At 40.2% G+C, this 21,636-nt stretch overlaps 1 protein-coding gene across 1 annotated transcript in view; it reads left to right on the top strand.

The window, feature by feature from the left end:
• Positions 1-21,604, top strand: part of sntb1 (syntrophin, basic 1) — a 32,705-nt gene extending 11,101 nt beyond the window's left edge. Inside the window, exons 2-7 of the mRNA XM_017471109.3 lie at positions 21-240; positions 8,849-9,053; positions 11,268-11,404; positions 13,511-13,707; positions 20,983-21,170; positions 21,329-21,604. Coding sequence (XP_017326598.1) covers positions 21-240; positions 8,849-9,053; positions 11,268-11,404; positions 13,511-13,707; positions 20,983-21,170; positions 21,329-21,421 — 1,040 coding nt within the window. The 3' untranslated portion in view covers positions 21,422-21,604. The remainder of the gene's footprint in view (positions 1-20; positions 241-8,848; positions 9,054-11,267; positions 11,405-13,510; positions 13,708-20,982; positions 21,171-21,328) is intronic.
• The last annotated feature ends 32 nt before the right edge of the window (positions 21,605-21,636 follow it).

The following is a 21,636-nucleotide window of genomic DNA, read 5'->3' as shown; positions in this document are numbered from 1 at the left end:
CTTTCTTTTTTTTCCCACAGTGAAGTACATGAGAGAAGCCACGCCATATGTGAAAAAAGGTTCTCCAGTGGCAGAGATTGGATGGGAGACGCCTCCACCTGAATCTCCTCGGCTCGGTAGCCCCCATTGTGTAATGCCCCCCAGCCCGCCTTCGCTGTCACTGCAGGGAGACTGCAGATACATCCCGCTCAAAATGTGCTACGTCACGCGGGCTATGACCACCCCTGATCCCGAAAACAGGTAAATGTGCCATTGAGAAACACCAGGGATTTAGAAAACGCATGTCATTCTAATATTTCAAGATAAGCTTGAAGCCTAATGTTAATGCTTTCATACATTCAAAATGGAATGTTATATAAGGCTTGATTCAAAGCATGATTAGCTGTTTAGTTTTTTTTTTTAAATGGGGAAACGGTTTTGAGCTTGATCACTTAGAATTGATTGACATTTCTCCACAGTCTTCAAAGTGGATCAGCACAGATAAGATAATCTTTCCCTCGGTTTCTTCGTGCCGCTGTGTCAATATTAACAGTATGTGGTAATTACTGCCAAGGTGAATATATGGCTACTGCCCACAGGCCAAGTCGCAGCTCTTATCTTTGCTCTTATCTCTTTTCCACCCGCAAATGTAAATTGAACGAAGTAGTCAGGTGCTCATATTTCAATGTCAACCATCATCACAGTGAAAGTGATGAGGAGCACAGCATCAAAGTTCAAGGGCTTTTTAAAGTCTGCTCGTGGCTCAGAGCTGCTACTTGCTGCCCAATTATTCAACCACGGGTACTAAAAGATGTTTTGATTACAGTGAAGTGTTGGGGTTAGGAAAAATGTGTCTTGCGGTTTGTCAGAATAACCAGAAGGTGCACAGGAAGTCTGGGAGGAAGAGATGTTCCACAACTGAGCTGGTTGAAAAGATCTTCTTTTTGCTACAGCAGTATTTCTCACCTATTGTGAGCTTTTATTTGGAATCTATCTCTCCACAAGATTCCATTGTCACAGTCAGCTACTTCTTTAATCATTCATCTTTCTAGGTAACTCATTATTACGAATGACACGCCGTTCAGTGCTGTGCGATAGAGAAAATATATTTTTTAAATAACACTTGGTAAACCATATAGTCATGTTGGTCTGGAAACCATCCAGTTTATATAAAACGTTATTCAGGTTCCAGAGGATCCAGAGGCCTGGGTTTAATCCTGAATTTGGGTTACTTTTTGTTGCGGCATGTTCTCGCTATGTTCACATGGGCTTCTTCCTCCAGGTTTTAAAGTTTCCTGTCAAAACATAAATTGCCTCTAGGTGTGTGCATGTGTGTGCATGTGTGTGCATGATGCCCTCTGATAAACTGATGGCTCATTCAGTGTGTTTTCCCGTCACCCTGCCCAAGATAACGTGGTTACTGAACATGAATAAATGAACCATACTGTCCTGAATATGTGGTACGAGTGTATTCCCTTTTGGTAACACAGAGAGAAAGGCTTTTTTTCAGCACCACACTACGCCATCCATCTTCCTCCATCTTCCTCCTGACAGCAGGGTCAACCACACTCATCCTGTCTTATTTCAATTTACACATTTACGTAGCCTCATCGCGGGACTGACAGTACATCCATCAACATTCCTACCTAGAAGCATCATCGCAAGACCTGTCTCCTGCTACAGGATACATGAGGATTGCTATAAAACGTTTTTGGCACCAGACCCATCTGGAATAAATACAGCTTGAACATGACCTACTTGTCGTCACCATATACTTCATCCGAGTTTCCCTCTTTGACGTGTACCTTGTTAGCTGATGTGGAAATTTACACAGCTGTTTTGTGTAGGAGAGATGACGTTGGACAGTAGATGAGACAGGAGGAGCTCTTGCTGACAGATTTATCACAGGCCTCCTCCTCCTGCTTGTGTCTGTGGTCCTTGTTTGGTTTGGACACGTGTCATGTTTAGAACTTGACTAAAAATAGCGTCTCTTATATGTAAACCCATTAAATATAACCTTAGAGTGTGAGATAATGATGGAAAATTTAACTCCCATCTTCCAAAGTTTTTCCAATGCTTCTTTATCCATAATGGCGCTGTCTTATCCTTAATGATCGGTTATTAGCCTTATTACAGAAGGACAGGATTGAAGTGGCTTACATGGTCAGATCTTGCTTCTACTCCTTTTTTTTTCCCCAAAATATTTTTATTGATAAAGAAAACATACTTCCTGTCACATAGCAACAATAGCATTCTCATTTTTCGTTATACTTACACACACATACACACAGACAAAGTGTAGAAAAGAAAAACAAAATCAAAGAGTACAATCAATCAAACAACCCCCCACCCCACCCGGCTCATCATGGCCAACCAATATCTATGTGTGTGTGTGTGTGATTGATTTTATATATATATATATATATATATATATATATATATATATATATATATATATATATATATATATATATATATATATATATATATAAAAAAATTAAAAAATCCAGTAACAGGCACAGTAATTCAAGTGGGAAATGTCTGTAACGCCATAAAAAATGAAAAAGGGTTGCCATTTATACAAAAAAACCTTGTCAATACAACCCCTCATCGTATACTTTATTTTCTCGAGTTTTAAAAAAAACATCACGTCCTTTAGCCACTGAGAGATGGATGGATATTTAGCAGACTTCCAATGCAATAATGGGGAACGTCTTGCTATTAGGGATGTGAAAATGATATCTTTTTGTGCAGAGCTTAATGGAACTGAGGCATCAGGAATCCCAAATATAGCAATCAATGGGCAAGGTTTTAAATCTACTCTGAGAATAGTGGACATGATAGTAAAGAAACCAGTCCAAAAACCATAGAGACCAGGGCAAAAGAAAAACGTGGCCAAGATGAGAGGGAGAGCCATGTCACACGATATCACACTTGTCCTCCACTTCTGGATATATTACAGAAAGTCTCAACTTAGACAAATAGGCCCTATGTAAAACTTTGAACTGGATGAGTCCAAGACGAGCACAAGAAGTGGTAGTCTGTATCCTACCTATAGCACGTTCCCAACACTCTTCACACATTTGTACTCCTAACTCCATTTCCCACGCATTCTTAATTTTGGTACTCAACTCACTACCTAAGGCCAGAATAAAATCATAAATCTTAGAAATCATTCCTCTCTGATATGGATTGTTTGAAAACAAGCTTTCCCAAGCCTGTTCAGGAGGCGCAGAGGGGAAATTAGGAAAACATCTGGAAACAAAACTTTGAATTGGAAAATAACGAAACAGATGTCAGATTGGCAAAGCTATCAAAGACACCATCGGCATACAGATTTTTTTTAATTGTTTAATGCCCTTGTCATACCACACTGAAAATGTAGAGTCCAAACACGATGGAGGAAATAAGTGGTTGCTGCTTAAAGGACCCAAAGAAGGACGCACCTACAAATTTAAAGCGCTGTCTAAATTGATACCAAATCTTAAGTGTGTAAAGGACAACTTGATTATCAGTATATAGAGAGAGTTTTGGAGGTAGAGAGGAAGAAAGTAAAGCAGGTATAGAGGAATCCCTACAAGATGATAGTTCCAGTTTACACCAAGAAGATCCAGGAGATTTAACCCAGTAGCAAAGTTTATGGATGTGCGCAGCCCAGTAATAGAATTGAACATTGGGTAATGCATGTCCTCCACTAAGTCTACATATCTGCAATAAAGTTTTAAGAACCCTTGGAGGCTTCCCACCCCAAATAAAAGAACAAATTATTTTCTCCAATGAATCGAAGAATTGTTTTGGCAGAAAAAGAGGAACTAGCTGAAATAAGAAAAGAAACTTTGGTAATATATTCATTTTAACAACATTGATCCTATCAATTAGAGAAAGGGGGAGGTTACCCCAACTTTGAATGTTGGATTTAACCTTTGAGATAAGGGGAGTGAAATTATCTGACATAAGATTAGATAAAGAACGTGTCATGTTGATACCTAGGTATTTAAACCCTGACTGAAAAGGTCGAAAAGGTCGATCTGACTGTTGGAGAGAAAGTGCTGCAGTATTGACGGGAAAACAGACGCTTTTCTCCAAATTTAACTTATAACCCGAGACAAAACTGAAGGTTTCCAGAACACCTAAGACAGCAGGCATAGAGGCAATAGGATCGGTTACATACAATAACAAATCATCAGCATATAGCGTCAATTTTTATTCGACACCATATCGAACTATTCCTTTAAACAAGTGGATACGATAGACAGAGGCTCGATAGCGACAGCAAAAAGCAGAGGGGATAAAGGACAGAATTGGCGACACCCTCGGCCGAGAGCAAAATAATCAGAATAAATATAGTTCATATGAACCCTGGCTTTAGGGGATGAGTAAAGGAGGCGAATCCAAGAAATAAATTTATCCCCGAATCAGATTTTCCTCAAAACTGCGAACAAATACTTCCACTCAACCCTGTCAAATGCTTTTTCAGCATCTAAACAAATGACAATCTCAGGAAGCTCAGCCGAATGCTTTGAATAAATTATATTAAAGAGTGTACGGATATTGAAAAACAACTGACGTCCCTTTATAAAACCGTTTTGCTCTTCAGATATAATATAAGGGAGCACGCTCTCTAAACGAGATGCAATTACTTTTGCCAACACCTTTACATCTGCATTAAGCAGAGACAGCGGTCTATAAGAACCACAGGAGGTTGGATCCTTACCCTCCTTAAGAAGGAGAGCTATGGTGGCTTGTGTCAGAGTCGGTGGCTTGTGTCCAAGCATTCGTTGAACACAGATAATAGCAATGGAGCTAATTTTCCAATAATCGTTTTAAAAAATAAAATTGGAGATCCGTCCGGGCCAGGAGCTTTGTTAGATTGCATAGTTTTAACTGAATTTTAAATTTCTTCAAGAGAGAGTGGGGAGTCCAGTTGCTTGGCAGTATTAGAATCAATAACAGGGTTACAAAGGTTTTTGAAGAAATGCATTCAATTTAGTATTGTCTGCAGGAAAATTGGATTTATAAAGTGAAGAGCAAAAAATGATGTAAAAGTAGCATTAATTTCTATGGGCTCCGTAGTGACAATATTATAAGTGTTTTTAATACTAGGTATGAGATGGGAAGTGGCCTGTCGCCGTAGCTGATGTGCCAGTAAACGACTCGGCTTGTCGCCCTGTTCATAGTATGAACCACGAGTACGTAACAACAAGCATTCTGCCTCTTTAGTCGAAATGAGATTAAATTCCGCCTGTAAGTCGAGACGCTTTTTAAGAAGTTCTAGAGAAGGGTTCAATGCATATCTTTTGATCTAGGCTACTGATTGCAGATGTGAGTTCATTAAGCCTAGCAGTGCACCTTTTATAAGAGAGAGCAGAGTAACAAATAATGTGCCTTCTGATATAGGATTTAAGTGTCTCCCATAACAATGAATAAGAGGTGGAGTCATTCTGATTGAAGAAAAGAAAGTCATCGATAGAAGTTGAAATGAACTCACAGAATTCACTGTCTGCCAAAAGAAGAGAGTTAAATCTGTAAAGTGGTGGGCAACGTTTATAAATAGAAAGTTGAATATCTAATTGTAGAGGTGCATGGTCAGAAATTACAATACCCAAATAGTCTGAAGAAACTACACAAGAATTAAGAGTATTGTCTATAAAATAAAATAAAAAAATCAATCCTCGAATAGGAATGATGCACCTGGGAGAAGAAAGAAAACTTCTTAAGAGAGGGGTTACGGGATCTCCAGGGATCAACGAGACCGTTCTGACACACAAAATCGGAAAATGTTTTAGACATAGCAGATTGATTCAGAGTACGGGGATGAGACCGATCCAAGTTTGGGTCAAAAACACAGTTTAAATCCCCCTCCAAAAATCAACAGGTGGCCGTGTAAAAAGGGGAGGTTGCTCAACAATCTATTAGCATCATCAAAGTTTGGAGCATATACATTTACCAACAAAACCTGTCTTTGCATTAGGGTACCAGCAACTATAATATATCTACCATTCACATCAGCAATAACGTTAGTGGACGAACCCCCCCCCCCCCGCCTTCGAATGAAAGTTCGAGTGGAAAACTTGACTCACCCAAGGGCAGTGTAACCTATGGTGATCTTTAATACGTAGGTGAGTCTCCAGTAAAAATACTATATCAGAGTTTAAACATTTGAAATGTATGAAAACCTTAGATCTCTTGACAGGAATACCCATACCTCTGATGTTCCAACTAATAAATCTTAGAGGTGTGCCTGTCCCAGCTGTGCTGGGATCAACATTACTATTAACCATTTAAATAAAGTAAACCATAGGGATACAAATAGCCAATTAGTTGCTTCTACTCCTTAAACAATTTTTACCATGCTGAAAAGCAAACCTCTTGTGTAACGATGAAGGGCATCAATTGCTGCACTTCCTAAATTTGGCTCTGACATTCCCAACAGTGTTGAACTTTCCCACATCATTGCTGGATGGGAGAGCACTCCTTGGGCCTGGCCCAAGAGCTGCTCTCCCGCAGACGGACGCAAACACACCATTCAAGCTCCTTTTGGCTTCTGTTCCCACCCAGCCTCCCCACTCTCCATCTTAATAAAGCAGAACTATTTTTACCAGCATGGAACAGCTGGAAATGATAATGTAACTTGCTGGGTAGGTTCAAGCTCCAACGAGATCTGATGTATGAGTAAGGCATGGATCACTGTACGCACCGTATAGCTCGGCTGATTTACTGCATATCAGGAGCGGAGTTAATACCTTGGTGGTCTTTCAAGCAAAATCCATGTCCTTTTGGACAAAATTGATGTGAACTTTTATATACAGCTTCCAGTTTGCTAAGTCTTTGAGAAATATGTTCACTTTGCATTTTTATATGAAAAAGACGAGTTAACCTTATGTTCCATGCCTGTGAAACTGTGGTCACAACCCAGTTCACTCAAACACTGTCAAATCGTTCATTCATCTCCACTAAACACTTTGTCCTGGTCAGGGTCATTGTGGATCTGGAGCCTATCCTGAGAATAGTTGGATTACGGTGGCAATACATCCGGAATGGGACGCCAGTCCAATCCAGGGCACCACATACACGTACATTAACATCTAAGGCAATGTTTAGAATGCCATGGTTTTTGAACAGTGGGCGGAAACCAGCAAACCCAGAGAAAACTCAGGTGGACATGTGGAGAACTTGCAATGTTCATCCTTTTTCTGATTTTAATTTTCATTTGGTACCAACACTTTAGCAATGAAGTGTGGCATATGTGCAACCAAAGAGCTTTTTGTTTTTTTATCCACGCAGGCCAACACAAGACATGTATTTTTCGCAGTGCTTACCGTACAAGCACTCGCACCACAAAGCTGAACATGTTACAAAGTTCCAGTCCTAAGAAAGCCTATGAACAACTCTTTCCCCAGCACCAAGGAAGTATACTATATGGCCAAAGGTTTGTGGACAGACTGACCATCACCACCATATGTGGGTCTTCACCAAACCGTTGCCACAAAGTTAGAAGCACAGAATTGTTCAGAATACTTTTGTATGCTGTAGCATTACAATTTCCCTTCAATGGATTGAAGAGGCCCAAACTTGTTCCAGCAAGACGGTGCTCCTGTACACAAAGCGAGCTCCATGAAGACACAGTTTGCCAAGGTTGGAGTGGAAGAACTCGCATGACCTTCACAGAGCCCTGACCTCAACCCCATTGAACACCATCTTTGGAATGAATTGGAACACTGACTGCATCCCAGGCCTTCTCACCAGACATCAAAGCCTGACCTCACCAATGCTCTTGTAGCTGAACGGGCAAATCCCCACAGTCATGCTCCAAAATCTAGTGGAAAGCCTTCCTAGAAGAGTGGAGGTTATTATATGTGCAAATGGGGAATAAATCTGGAATGGTATGTTCTCAGGATAACCAGTCACACCTACTGTATGTGTCCATATACGTTTGGCCATATAGTGTACAAACAGGAAGCTGACTCGATCGTATTACTTGGCATGCGGTGCAGAATGCTTATAGCTTCAACACACGGTGTAGAACACTCCATAGTTTGGTTGAAGTGAATCCCAGACTGCCATTTTCAAGCAGAACAGGAACCGGATCTCTGGACTACTCCCGGGCTCAAATGGCCCCAAATCCAGATTGTTGTGACTCTACAGCACAACCATCCAGTTCTTTTCTGCCTTCACAATCCTTTTGGGACCTAAGAGGGAAATGATAAGTTCCATATCACTTGGGCATTCTCCCTCTCTCTCTCTCAGCCTGTACATCTCTCAGCCTGTACCTGTACCTCTCTCCCTCTCTCTCTCTCTCTCTCTCTCTCTCTCTCTCTCTCTCTCTCTCTCTCTCTCCCTCTCTCTCTCTCTCTCTCTCTCTCTCTCTCTCTCTCTCTCTCTCTCTCAGCCTGTACATCTTCTTATCTGAGTACACAGAAGTCCCTGTTCTGACACAATAAGCTCTCTGTTCCTAGTTAAGTCAAGCAATGATCTAACTCTTCCTCCTTTTCTCTAAATATACTCTGCCTGTATCAGCATTAAACTAAGAACTCGGTCTGTGTGACTTCTTCCCGAGCTCGGTACCGAGAGGGTAACACCAGCGTGGGTCCGAGAATTTAATTCCGAGGCCGATACCAATGGAATCTTAACAGTGTTTTTTTGTAGAGAAGAGAGCTGATGCAATATAACATTGTTTCTTCGTTCTTAATTAGAAAGCTTGAAGTATTCATTAAAAAACATTTAAGACACCCAATGTTGGTCTACGCGTGTTTATGGAATGAAAGGTTCAAAAGTAAAACCTGGTGGTCATACTGCACGTGTAATAAACATGTAGAAAGCTGACCGGTTCAGTGCTGGGCTGTTTCTCATGTCTCTATTTGTTCTGCAGGCACTTGGAGCTACACTCTCCTGACGCAAAGCACACGGTGGTGTTGCGGTGTTTGGACTCCGGCTCAGCTCTGGCTTGGTTCGAGTCCATGCAGTCTGCTACCAATAACCTCGTGAACAAGGTGATGCCTGAGCTCAGTGAAGCAGCCAGGAACGGCATCGGGGCGAGTCATGAGATACGCCACCTCGGATGGCTGGCAGAGAAGGTTCGTGCTTGTGACGAGTGTGTGCACAGAGATGTTCGCTATGTGAAGGAGAATAGTGTTCTATTCATAGCAGACAGGTTTATATTGTATTCCATTATTTTGATATTATGTTCGGGGTATGCAAAGCATCTAGCAACCGGGGAGAGCCAACAGTTTAATATATTGTTGTGATTTTAGAGCTGTTTTGATGTTACAATGTGACACAAAATGGGATTCATTACTGTGCAAGCAGTTTGAGTTTCATTGCCAAAAAAAGGTGCTGGCTTTAATGACTGAGAGGATACGTGTCCTTCACTGTGAATGATGCTGAAGCATGGAGAGGAGAGAAATGGATGGAGTGTAGCAAAAAAGGAAGGAACTGAATTTTGTTGATAATAGTACAGTAGTAAAAGAAATGGAGATGCAAGTGTATTTTAGCTCTGTGAGTGAAGTTTAAAAAAAAAAAAAAAAAAAGTAAAAAATGTGCACCAGTACTGCATTCTGATGTGCTTGTTAGAAGTCGAGTCTCCTAGGTGTTCTTTACCTCATATCCCACTGGCTTAAAAGGATTATGTGCTGAGTTTGACTCATCAATATGAATTAGGAATGAAGTGTTCTATAACACTTCATGGGCAAAGTTCAAAATGATGATTGATGATGGTGGCTCAACGGTTAAGGCTCTGGATTACTGATCAGAAGGTCAGGGGTTCAAGCCCCAGCACCACCAAGCTACCACTGTTGGGCCCTTGAGCAAGGTCCTAAGTGTATGATGACTGACCCTGTACTCTGACCTTAACTTCCTAACAAGCTGGGATATGCGAAGAAAGAATTTTACTGTGCTGTAATGTATATGTGACTAATAAAGGCTTCTTCTAAATGGGTGAGGAAATCAGAAAATGGCCCATGTTTTATTGATCTCTGAACAAATGTGAGTTTTTGCTTCAATTGTTCTAGGTTTTTAAGCACTTGTTGTAAGGTACACTGTGTGATGCTATTCCATAATCCAGAAAGGGATGTCTGGTTTAGCTTTCTGTTAGGCATTGCGGATGCGGAGCGTTCTGTCATTCTCGCCCGTCTCTTCAAACCGCAGTCCTAGCAGCTGATGGCAGCTCGGCTGCATGTTTGCCTCCATTTTTGCCTCTTCTTTTGAAGACCCTCTCTTAGCTGTGGCCTGGCAGAAGTAGCTAAGGCCTTCGCGATGCTATAAGCCGGCTGGCTAACCACCTCTTCACTCACTGCTTTTTAATGAGCTCTCTCTTACTGTCTCTTATTACCAAGCTGTCAGGCTCTTGATGAATAATTATAAGGGAAGAAAAGCCTCCAGTGCATCAAGGGCCCAAAGACTGTAACCTAGTTCCCTTTGCAGTGAGTGTGTGTGTGTGTGTGTGTGTGTGTGTGTGTGTGTGTGTGTGGGGCTGGCCTAGCCCTGCCAGTGTCTCTTTTTAGCTTGCCCTGTGAAGAGCGCACTGTTTATTTGTGTGATTTGAGTAGACCAGGCTATGTCAGGCGATTTTTCAAAGCGTTACATTTTGCTTGTTTTTTTTTTTTTTTTTTTTTAATTTGCACGAGGCCAAGTTTTATTCCGTGCTCCAAAAATTTACAGCGATGCTGGTTAAATTTCTTTCCCAGGGCAATGGGTGATGTGGTTAACCATGGTTTTTGATGTGATGAGTCATTCACTGTTCTTGCAGTTCTCTGTTTACTGTAAGTACCGTATGCTATATTTTTAAATGTCTTATTAGACAAGCACTTTAGAGAAATAATTTACTCGTCATAGCTGCCAGGAGGAAGGAAGATCGCAGTCTGAGGCTTTACTTTGTTGGAAAATGGATACTGTAGCCAGATGCGCCTTGCCTTGAGCTGTTCTCACAGAGAATCGCTGCTTTGATGGGAGTCATCAAGAAATCTCTCACATGAATGAAACAATCACATCACGTACATATTTCACATTAAATACCCATCCAGTGTGCACTGGTGCCTGGTGTCCAGGGCTTTTGGTATCCACCGCATCCCTGAATTGGATAAGCTGTTATAGATCATTAAGAATGCATGAATATTGGATATGAGCATCAGACTAATAAAAAATGCATAAATCCAGCCGATCCAGAGTCTTCTGCCAGCGATTTTTGGTGGCCATCTGTTGAATGAATGTACCATTTTCTGTGTCCAAACATCTTGGACAAATAAAGTAAATAATAAATAATTTCCATCTACGTGGCTGTGTTTGTGTTTCAGACAGAGAGCGAGAGGCCACGCTGGAAGCCGGTGGTGGTTGTGGTGACTGACAAAGACCTAATGCTGTATGACAGCATGACTCGTATGAAGGAGAACTGGCTGAACCCAGCACACACCTATCCTCTACTTTCTACACGGTATTACACACACACACACACACACACACACACACACACACACACACAGTTTGCTAGATATAATATTTGGAAGCACACATCATCATAATTCATGTTTCCCCAGAAACATACATTCACCGACCAACAATAGACAATTTGACACGTTCCCCGACAGCCGATTAACAGCCATTGCGACAAAAATTTTCCTCAGATTAAATTTGAGGCACGGTTCTGTAGTGCGGCTTCTCCTGCTCCGTATGAGTCTTCTCGCGTGCGTCGGTTTTTCACGTCTTGACTGTCGTATAGTCTGACATGACAACTGAGATCCTACAGAGTGACATGCCTTACAGCGGGGATCAAGTTCGTACAGCCTGACAAGCAACAGTCGCAAAGAACTAATAAAAATTGCACCGTGTGCACCCGGTTTTACACACAGTTTATCCAGCAATACAGACTCACCCATAAACTACAGCCCTTATGCCAGCTGAGTTGAATGCCAGTCTACAGACACGCACTGCTTCCACCTCCAACTGCCAAAATGCTCCTTATTCACCGTGAGCCAGTTTTCTGGAAAGAGAAAATGTCACTCTAAGCTGCAGTTCTCAATGGAAATTTTCCATATGGTCCAAGCTTAAGCTGTATCCAACTAAGCGGCCTTTACAGTACAAAGTGAAAGCTTTTTCCAGAACACAGATGTCTCAAAGGACAAAGACAATATTGGTTAATATTTTTTTTGTAATACATTTCCAGAGCAACACTAGCTGTCTCAGGACACATTTCATGACATCAGTATTATAAGATTCTGGTATTTTGGTTGAAAATAAGCTAAACTTCATTACTTGGGGATATTTTCTGTCCTGAGGTTGCACAGGCACATGTATGCTCCAATCTATTATGATGTTTTACAATGTAACTTTAAGATAAAATATCTTATTTAGGAATAACTTCCGATTTTACAAAATGAAATCTTGTCATTTAGATCTTGGAGAATACATTCAGGAAAGTAGAACATAAATATATCTATGCTTTTTCGATAATGTGGACTTCAAACTCCCGACATTTCTTTCTCTGCCGAGTTCGTTGAGATTTTGCAGTTGTTTCATAAGACTAAGAGTTTGCTCAAGTAGAAACGGTCAAACAGAACCTTAGAAACCAAACGGTTTTTGTCTTGTGTCAAAATGAACTTTCAATCATGTGAGTTTAAAGTTAACTTAAAGTGGCCTTGTTGAGCTGTAAATTTCACTGCTTTAGAGTTTTGCGAGCTGGAATGTCCCATATCTCAAAATAGTTCTTCACCCAGATAGAACCGTATAATACTAAGGTCACAGTTATTTTTTTTTGAGTCCATTTGGCCTTAAATAACCTGAATCTAATGCATCAGTGCTTGCTACTGTGATAGAGGAAGTTCCCCATCACTTGTACTCATAATAACATTACGAAAATAGTTTGACCTATTTAACATTGAGAACTCATAGCAAGCATCTGGACATGGGGCTGTAGTCACCAAATGATCTTTCTGTACTTAAAAGATGCATAACGAGGAACACAGACCTTTTCACTGAGTTCAGACTGAACATTCCTCATTCTTAACTGAATGCCTTTCCTGTTAGCTTCACTTGAGTGACTGTAAAGTTCTTAGTAGTTACTGAATAATAAGCTTCAAGGAAGAGTTTAGGGGGGTTAAGATGAACTGAATGGTATGAATTTTACAAGTTAATGTTGCGGTTTGCAGTTTATCACGGTATCGGCTTACAGCGTTGCGTTTCTTAAAGACGGTGACAAAGTAGCATGTAGTACTGTATAAGGATGTGCACGTAGTACATAATCTATCCAGTCACTAACCAGTAGCATATTTTTCTATTTTATTTATGACGCTGGCTTTTTAGCTTTCTGGGGTTTTTCAAAATCAGTGTAGGCTATATGTTTGATAACGAGTAGGCCATCCTTCTCAGCACAGTTTGGAGTGCTGCTGTAGAATAAAAATGACAATTATTATATAATACTGTTACTCAATTGACTTGATTACTTTTCTAGATGTGCTATTCCCCATTACACTTCCAGTACTGAGTGGGTGGGCAGTTTTAGGTTGAGCTGCTAAACCTTTTTTCTGCCTTTGTGTGTCTTCAGGTTGGTACACTCTGGTCCAGATAGAGGGTCACCCAAACCAGGCGGGGAACTATCGTTCGCTACACGCACCGGCACAAGGCTGGGCATCGAGACTCACGTTTTCCGAGCTGAGACGTGTAAAGACCTGTCATTGTGGACCAGACACATTGTCACTGGCTGCCACAATGCTGCTGAGATGATCAAAGAAGTGACTACCAGTAAGTACAGCCCTGATAGGAGGATGCTTCTTTTAGTTCTTGTATAATATACAACCCCCCCCCCGTCCCCCCGTCCCCCATCTAGCATTTTGCTGCACTATTCAGATTTTGCTCCTGACAATTTCCTCAGTTTATTAAGGCCAATTTAAATCCACATAATGTGCAAGATTCACTGGAGGATTTACCCCATTCTTCTTGTAAACAAAGTAGAAATTTGGGTTGGGTAATATTTGCAAAGCTTAGCAGCTCACATCATTAAGATTACTTGCCACACATTTTTGCCAAGTCCAGTTCATCAGCTTTGTTGCACAATATTTACATCTTTCTAAAAAAAACACTGCTTATTGAAAAAATGTTTTAGAGAAATGATTGCAACGGCATAAAACTTTGAATCCTATTTAGTCACCACACTTTATATTTGCATAAACTACTTGAGTTGCTGTAGAGTTGCTAGAAAATCAGATTTGACTGGGTAAACGGTGGTGTCTTTTTATTTATTTTTTTTTGCGAGACCACAGATCAGCTGGAATTCCCAAAAGCACGACGGGTCATTTAGTAGCTGGATAATGTGCGTCATTCATATTGAAGACATAAAAGAGAATTCAAGTATTTTTAGAGTGCTTGAGTTCCTGTGTGGTCTCTGTGCAGTTGGCAAAGGGTACAGGCCAAAGCATTCTGGGAAATAAAGTGCTGGAGCAGTCCCTCAGCTCAGTGATTTTAGAAGCATGTGAGACCCTGGAGATCATAATATTAGGGTGTTTTCTTCCTCTTCTTCTTTTTCCATGTTTCTTTGAAGCAGAATGTGTGTTTTTTTTTTTAATACAGCTGCACTTGGAGTAGTAATTCTGAAACTACATTCAGCAACATTCTTCCCATTTTTCTTACAAAAGTACATTTCCAGGCTGTGCCTTTAATCATGAATTATCAGCGAGTGACTAGGTCAGCAGATAAACATGTGCAGGCGTAACTTTAGTACACCATGTGCTGGTGCAGTGACTGCTGTCCTGTAAAAGATATATAAAGAAATAATAAATAAAAGTAGGATATTTAACAAGTGAATTCATTACAGTTTAATACAATCTCCATCATACACGCACCAGCCACTAATGAATGACATTGCTAATACTGGGTAGGACCGCTTTGCTCTAAGAAAAGCTTCAGCTCTTCGTGTCATGGGCTCCACAAGGTGTTGGAAAAATTCCTATGAGATTCTGGTCTGCACTGACACATCACTACTGCAGATTTGTTGGCAGCACATTCATTCTGTGAATCTCCTGTCACCCACATCCAAGTACTGTATTGGGTTCGTATCTGGTGACTGGGAAAGGTCACTGAAGTTCACTGAACTCATCGTCATGCTCATGGAACCAGTTTGCGATGAGTAAACTATGGTCATAAAGGGATGCACATGGTCAGCAACAATACTATTAGCAGGCCCAAAGTGTGCCAAGACAATATTCCCCACACCGTTACGCCACTTCGACCAGCCTGAACTGTTGACACAAGGCAAGTTGGATCCACGTATTCATTCCAGATTCTGAAATCGAGACTTATTAGACCAGGCAATGTTTTTCCCAGTCTTCAACTATCCCGTTTCAGTGAGCATATGTCCACTATAGCCTCAGATTCCTGTTCTTGGCTGAGAGGAATGGAACCCAAGGTGGTCTTCTGCTGTTGTAGCGCATCCGCCTCAAGGTTTGAGACATTGTGTGCTCCGAGATACTTTTCTGCTCACCATGTTTCTAAATAATGGTTAATTGAGTTAATGTAGACTTCTGGTCAGCCCAAACTCTGGCTATAAGTTAAGCTTATCATATTATGGGAACATTATATTTGGCCATGATGCCCATATTCTGTTTGTTCCAGTTGATTTATCCATTTTCCAAGCTGATATTCCCAGCTCACTAACCTGTTTTGAATGATAGTGTTAGCTGTTATGCAAGACTCAATTCTATTTGCCACTTTTCTGTTCATCTGATTATGGTATATATTCTGTGACTAATATAAGCCCCGACCCAGTCAAAGTAATGACCTAGTATGAAGTTTGGAAGTTATTTTACCGATTATCATTTCATTTGTAAAAATATGCCTTTGTCTTGTTTGTTTCCTTGAGGAGGAAACATACTGAACAAATTGCAAAGTGATAGTCATGTGAGTACACCCAAGTACACCCTATGGAAATTGTTGGCTTTCTGGACATATTTGGACAAGCAAACATTTGATCATCTTTGAAACAGTGCCTATTAATGAAGTCGATATACTTGAACAAAACCACAAGGAAAATGAGCTTTTTCAACCATTTATTCGACAGAAATATCAATAGATGTGATATTCTGTGGAAAAAATAAGTACACCCTTGGCGCAGTATTGCCCCGTTTAGCAGAAATGACTTCTTGTAGGCGTTTTGCGTAATTGTCCACCAGGGTTGCTGGAATTTTTGACCACTCTTCCATACAATGTTCTTTCAGTTGGAAGATGTTCGAGTGTTTTCTTGCATGTGCTACCTGTTTCAAATCCCCCCACAACATTTAAATGGGATTCAAATCTGGGCTTTGACTACACCATTCCATAACCTTCAATTTCGTCTTTTTGAGTCATTCCTTGATGGATTTGCTAGTGTGCTTAGGATCATTATCCTGTTGAAAGGTCCACTTTCAGTTCAACTTCCAGACAGATGGCCTCACATTACCTTCAAGCACTCTTTGATATGATGCAGAATTCATACTTGAATCAATGAATGCAAGCTGTCCAGTCCCTGAGGAAGTGAAGCAACTCCAAACCATAACATTTCCACCACCATGCTTCACAGTTGGAAGGAGGTGCTTCTCCTGAAAAGATGTTTTTGGTCTGCACAAAACATGTCTGCTGTTACTGTGGCCAAACAGCTCTATCTTAGATTCGTCTGTCCAGAGCACATTATTCCAAAAGGCAAAAATATGTTTGCCTATATGCTCATTGGCAAACTGTAGTCTTGCAAAGGCTTTTTCCTGGCACATCTCCCATGCAGGTCACATTTGTGCAATCTCTTTCTGATTATAGACGCAGGCACTTTGACACCAACAGTTGCAAGATGTACAAGCAGATCCTGTGATGAATTTTGGGTTCTTGGAGACTTACTGTGCCGGCCAGTCCTGGACCAACTGACAGTTGTTTTAAATCTACACTATTTGGACATGATTTCCCTTATAGTGGAATGATGTATTTCAAATAATTTGGAGATCTTTTTAAATCCCTTGCCAGACTCCTACGCAGCCAAAACCTATTTTCTGAAGGCCTTACAGAACTCTTTAGATCTTCGCGTGATCACGCCACACACCTCAATAGCAAAGGGAATACCAGATACTAGATATGAGAGAAGTATAAATAAGACCGGTTCCACCTGCACTCCCTAAGCAGGTTCTAATCACTGGCATACAATCTTGCACATCTGATTCTAATTTTATGGATTTCAATGTGTGATAAATGTACGTGTTTTCTTACTTTTTCCATGTGACTGATCTGTTTTTTGTTACTTTAAATTGTAAAAATGATACTGTGTCACCTTTATTAAGAGGCATTGTTTCAAAGAGGATCAAATGTTTTCTTATCCAAATATGTATTGAAAAAAAGCCAGCAATTTCCCTGGGGTGTACTTGTTTTTTCACATGACTGTATTGTAATAGATTTATTGTGTAACTTTGATGCACCATAGCCTAAATGATGTGGGAGTGTGTTTGTTGTAGAAAAGGAATTGAGAAAAATATTAATGAGACACTAATCCTCCATAAGTACTCCTACCCCATTATAAGTGTCATTAAAAATAATAATAAATTCACACCGTGAACATGAACTTGACGCAGAAACGTCATTCAGACTCGAGAACACAAATGTCTAGGGCCATAAATTCCTGGCATTACTGCAAAGCCGGTTGTTCTAGACCCGCTCCGGCTGGACGAAGGAGATTCCTTTGCTCTGGCTGTGACTCAATGGAGTCTCTTTGTGTGTGAATAAAAGCAATAGTGTGTGAATCCACTGTGTGGGAAAGCCTCAGTCAGCCTTTTAGGTCAGGAGTAAGGTTACAGCATTGTTAAATAGAAAGAGATGAATGAGAGTGAGAAGGGAGAACATGAACCTCCCTTGTCTTTTCAAAAGTTTCTTTTTTCCACCATCAGCACAAGCTTCCAGAGAGGCATTTTTGATTTATTACAAATAGATTTCTATGCCAAGCGTATGTAGTAAATAACTCAGCTGGGGGTAACCAGTAGCGTATTTAGAAATGTTACTGAATGCAAAGCGCCATCATACTTTTAATAGTTTATAAAAACCAATCCAGATGACATTTTTCCTTCATTTTTGTCTTGGATATTTTAGAAAGAGATTACCCTGTTGTAAAAATATCACTGCACGTTTTAAAGTAGCGTTTTCTCTGCCTTTATGTCTATTATAATGTCCAAAACACAAGCTGAATGATTTGGAAACACTATACGAGCACTGCTATTAGTCGATCACTGAGCGAGAGCTTTAGTGTGATTTGTAATACGCTTCCCTCTCATTGGCATTAGGTCTAATCTCAGGAGTCCACCCTCCTAGAGAAGGAATGTTAAGCTTTATAAGGCAAAGGAATGTACACCTGGAGTTGGTTGAAGTTATCCTAAAAAGTGTGAATTTGTATTTTATTTTCTTAGGCCTTTTTCTTTACGTATTTAACTGTACAATCTAGTAGAGTCTACTAGAGTAGAGTTTACTATACACATACATATAATATATGCACAGTCTAATATACAGGGTGTCCCAGAAGTCTCCATATATGGCGGACTATGTTGGCCAGCACCACGTCGTTGTGTCGTCGTCAGTGGATGTTCGTAGACTTCTCGGTTGTTCCGCATCACTTCCAGTCTTGTTGAATTTGTTAAGTTTGGCAGCAGTGTCGTGTGTGTGTGTGTGATGTGCTCACCCTGTTTCCTGTTAAAGTCTATCACAACCTTGTAACAGCTTCCCGCTCTTTCTTGAAGGCTATAGCTTGTCAAAGCATGGTAAAGGTTTGTTAATTTCCCCCATGTATGGAGACTTTTGGGACACCCTGTATTTTCAATAGTAAGATGTAGTTAATGATTCGATTGTGTAATATTTGATACTTTCGATGCTGCATTTAAATAGGCCCACGCTTATGACGTTGCATTTTGCCTAGAGCCGATTTAAATTGCATTCTGGCTGGCTGAAGCTGGGCAGCGAATTATAGATAACAAAATCAGTAGGTTAAGGGTGTTCTAAGTCCCTCGGCTGCAAGACAACCCACACGAGGAAGTTGGCTGGAAATCTGACCAACAAGCATCATGACCTCAAATTGGCAGGCTAAACGTTTCATCGAGAGTTGAATAAAGTCTTTTAATTAACTGTGTGTGCCGTGTAGTGACTCATGAAGTTTGAGACACTGACTTCATTTCTTTGCTTCTTGCCATTGCAAATGAATTGTCTAAATTTCTACAAAGCCTGAGTCTGGAAGAGCGCGATTAAATACACGCAAAACTCTGTAAACCCGAGTCTATGCTGTTCAATGACTTTACTCAACACTCTTTGGACACTGCTGTTGGTCCTGAGGCTTAGTCACAGCTCAGCAGAAGATATTTCTCTTGCATCGCCCCTAAACTCTGGAATAATGTTACAGAGCATATCAGGAACTGTAGCGCAGTAATATTTTTAAAATCCAGATTGAAAGCATAACTAGGCCTATTACCTTAATCTTGGGACATTTTGTTAAATATACTGTTCATGATTTGTATTCTCATTGATTGAGTGACTTACATGATTCATATACTATAAATCAATTATTAAATATTGTTGATGTTCTTAATCACACTGTACTGGAACAGGTTTTTTTACACTACATATTTACACTATTAATCTAGGTAATATAAAATATTCCAGTCTGTTCCTTAGAACCCAGGAGTTTGTAATTTCAGCATCAAGCTTTGCAAAAGAATAGTAATAAAATAAACATCCAGTCTAATAGTAATCCACTTACTTTTTTCTGTCCATTACTTACAGCATTTATCTCTTCCCAATTTTGGTCTCATCAATGCAAGGATATCTGATTCAGTTTACACCTTAATGTTTCTTGCGTAGTCAATATCGGCCTTTGTTTTTATAGTGCCTATATTTAATCACCGCTTTCTTTCATTTTGCTTCATTTCGCCTACGTGTGGCTTGGACCCTTCAGTCCGGTGTACTCATTTTGTTTAGGGACTCCAAGTATGTACGACACTGTCAGATGAGTTGAGGTTGAAATAGTGAAAGCGGGGGTTAAGCTGCTCATCTGTGTGTGTGTGCTTTATGCTCTCCAGTTGATCCTGTTGTGATATCTAAACCCTGTTCAAGGCCTTCCTCCTCACAAACGCTCACACGCACTTATAGCTAGTATATGGAATTCTGATTTCCTTGATGCGTAGCAAAAGGAAGTAGTTAAGCAGGTAGCTTACTAGTGTATAAAGCTGATCATTCTAGGACTTCAAAATGTGTTTGATGAACATTATAGAAAGAGGCAACTGTAGCAGGGGGACAGTTACGAGACATATTATGGGATGGATTGGGTAGTAACCAGAGCTAGTGAGTTACTCAATGTTGTTGCACAGTCCACACAGAATTTATCTAGTTTTTGCGGAAATACATCAGACTTTCTTTTTGTTTTGCTTTTAGTAGCTTCAGCAAATCTGTTTAACATACATAAAGGAGATTCCCAAGTGCATTGTGGTGTTAGTCATTAACTACAGTTGCATGCAAAGTTTGCATCTCTCTCTGTTTTGTATAAAAAAAGAGAACCTGTACATCTATTACAAAAAAAATTGAGGTTGATCTGAATAAAAGGTTGGAGGCGGTTTATTATTCTCTGTAGAATTTGAATGTATATAATCACTTTCAAAAGGGGACATCCCCTTTAATATCTTAACAATATTTCACTATGTTTGTATTTGCGATGGTGTGTAATTGTTAAATTTTTTTTGTTGCCAACAATGCACCTTGTTTTCATTTCGTCACTAGGTTAACTTTTGTATATTTCTGAAAAAAGAAAACCGTCCTCATCCCTCCCTTTATTGAAAGATATAAGCTTAAAGAGTCTAAAAATCCTAACGAGTATATGTAGGACTTATTTATAATGTTTGCGATAAGAAAACCTGAACAGAATTGTCTTTTTCAGAGACACTTTGGTGAGCTTTACATAATAAAGCACCTTGGAAACATACCTCTGTGTGTATCTCTGTTCAGGACTCATCTTTATTGAAGCCTCTCTCCTTGTTTCAGGTTGCATGTATAAGGGTCAGGACTGCAGGCTGGTCATTCACTATGAGCTGGGCTTCTCTGTGCTGCCCGCAGGAGAACCTCCTAATAGTCAACCTCTATTCAGCTACCCCTTTGAGAAACTCCGAATGTCCTCAGATGACGGGGTGCGGATGCTCTATTTGGATTTCGGAGGAAAAGAGGGTGAAATTGTGAGTTTTAAAAAAAAAAAAAAACCCTTACTTGTATATTTTAACCACCTCTTTTTGGGGGGAAAATTTTTGCCATCATGTTTGTCATTTATCGTGTGGTTGTGTCATCAGTAACTTCTATCTTAAGATCAAGTGCTTGTCATTTGTTCTGTTCACAGCAACTGGACCTGCACTCGTGTCCCAAGCCCATTGTCTTCATCCTTCACTCCTTCCTTTCAGCAAAGATCGCCAGACTGGGCTTACTGGCCTGAAATGAACTTCTGAACTGTTTAATGAAACTCACAAACAAGTACACAATTGGTCCCAAAGGAGGGGACAGAGTATGACCAGGACAAAACAGAACTGAAATGTCTGAAAGTCTAGTAAGAAAAAGAGCAGTGGTGAATATCCAGCAGTTAAAAATTTTTTTTTTTTTTTTTTTTTTTTTTTAAAAAGCAATGATCTGATTTGTCTATTTTAGAGTGAA

Source organism: Ictalurus punctatus, chromosome 1, assembly GCF_001660625.3.
Source record: "Ictalurus punctatus breed USDA103 chromosome 1, Coco_2.0, whole genome shotgun sequence".
Lineage (NCBI taxonomy): Eukaryota > Metazoa > Chordata > Actinopteri > Siluriformes > Ictaluridae > Ictalurus > Ictalurus punctatus.
This window is presented reverse-complemented; position numbering and strand designations above follow the sequence as displayed.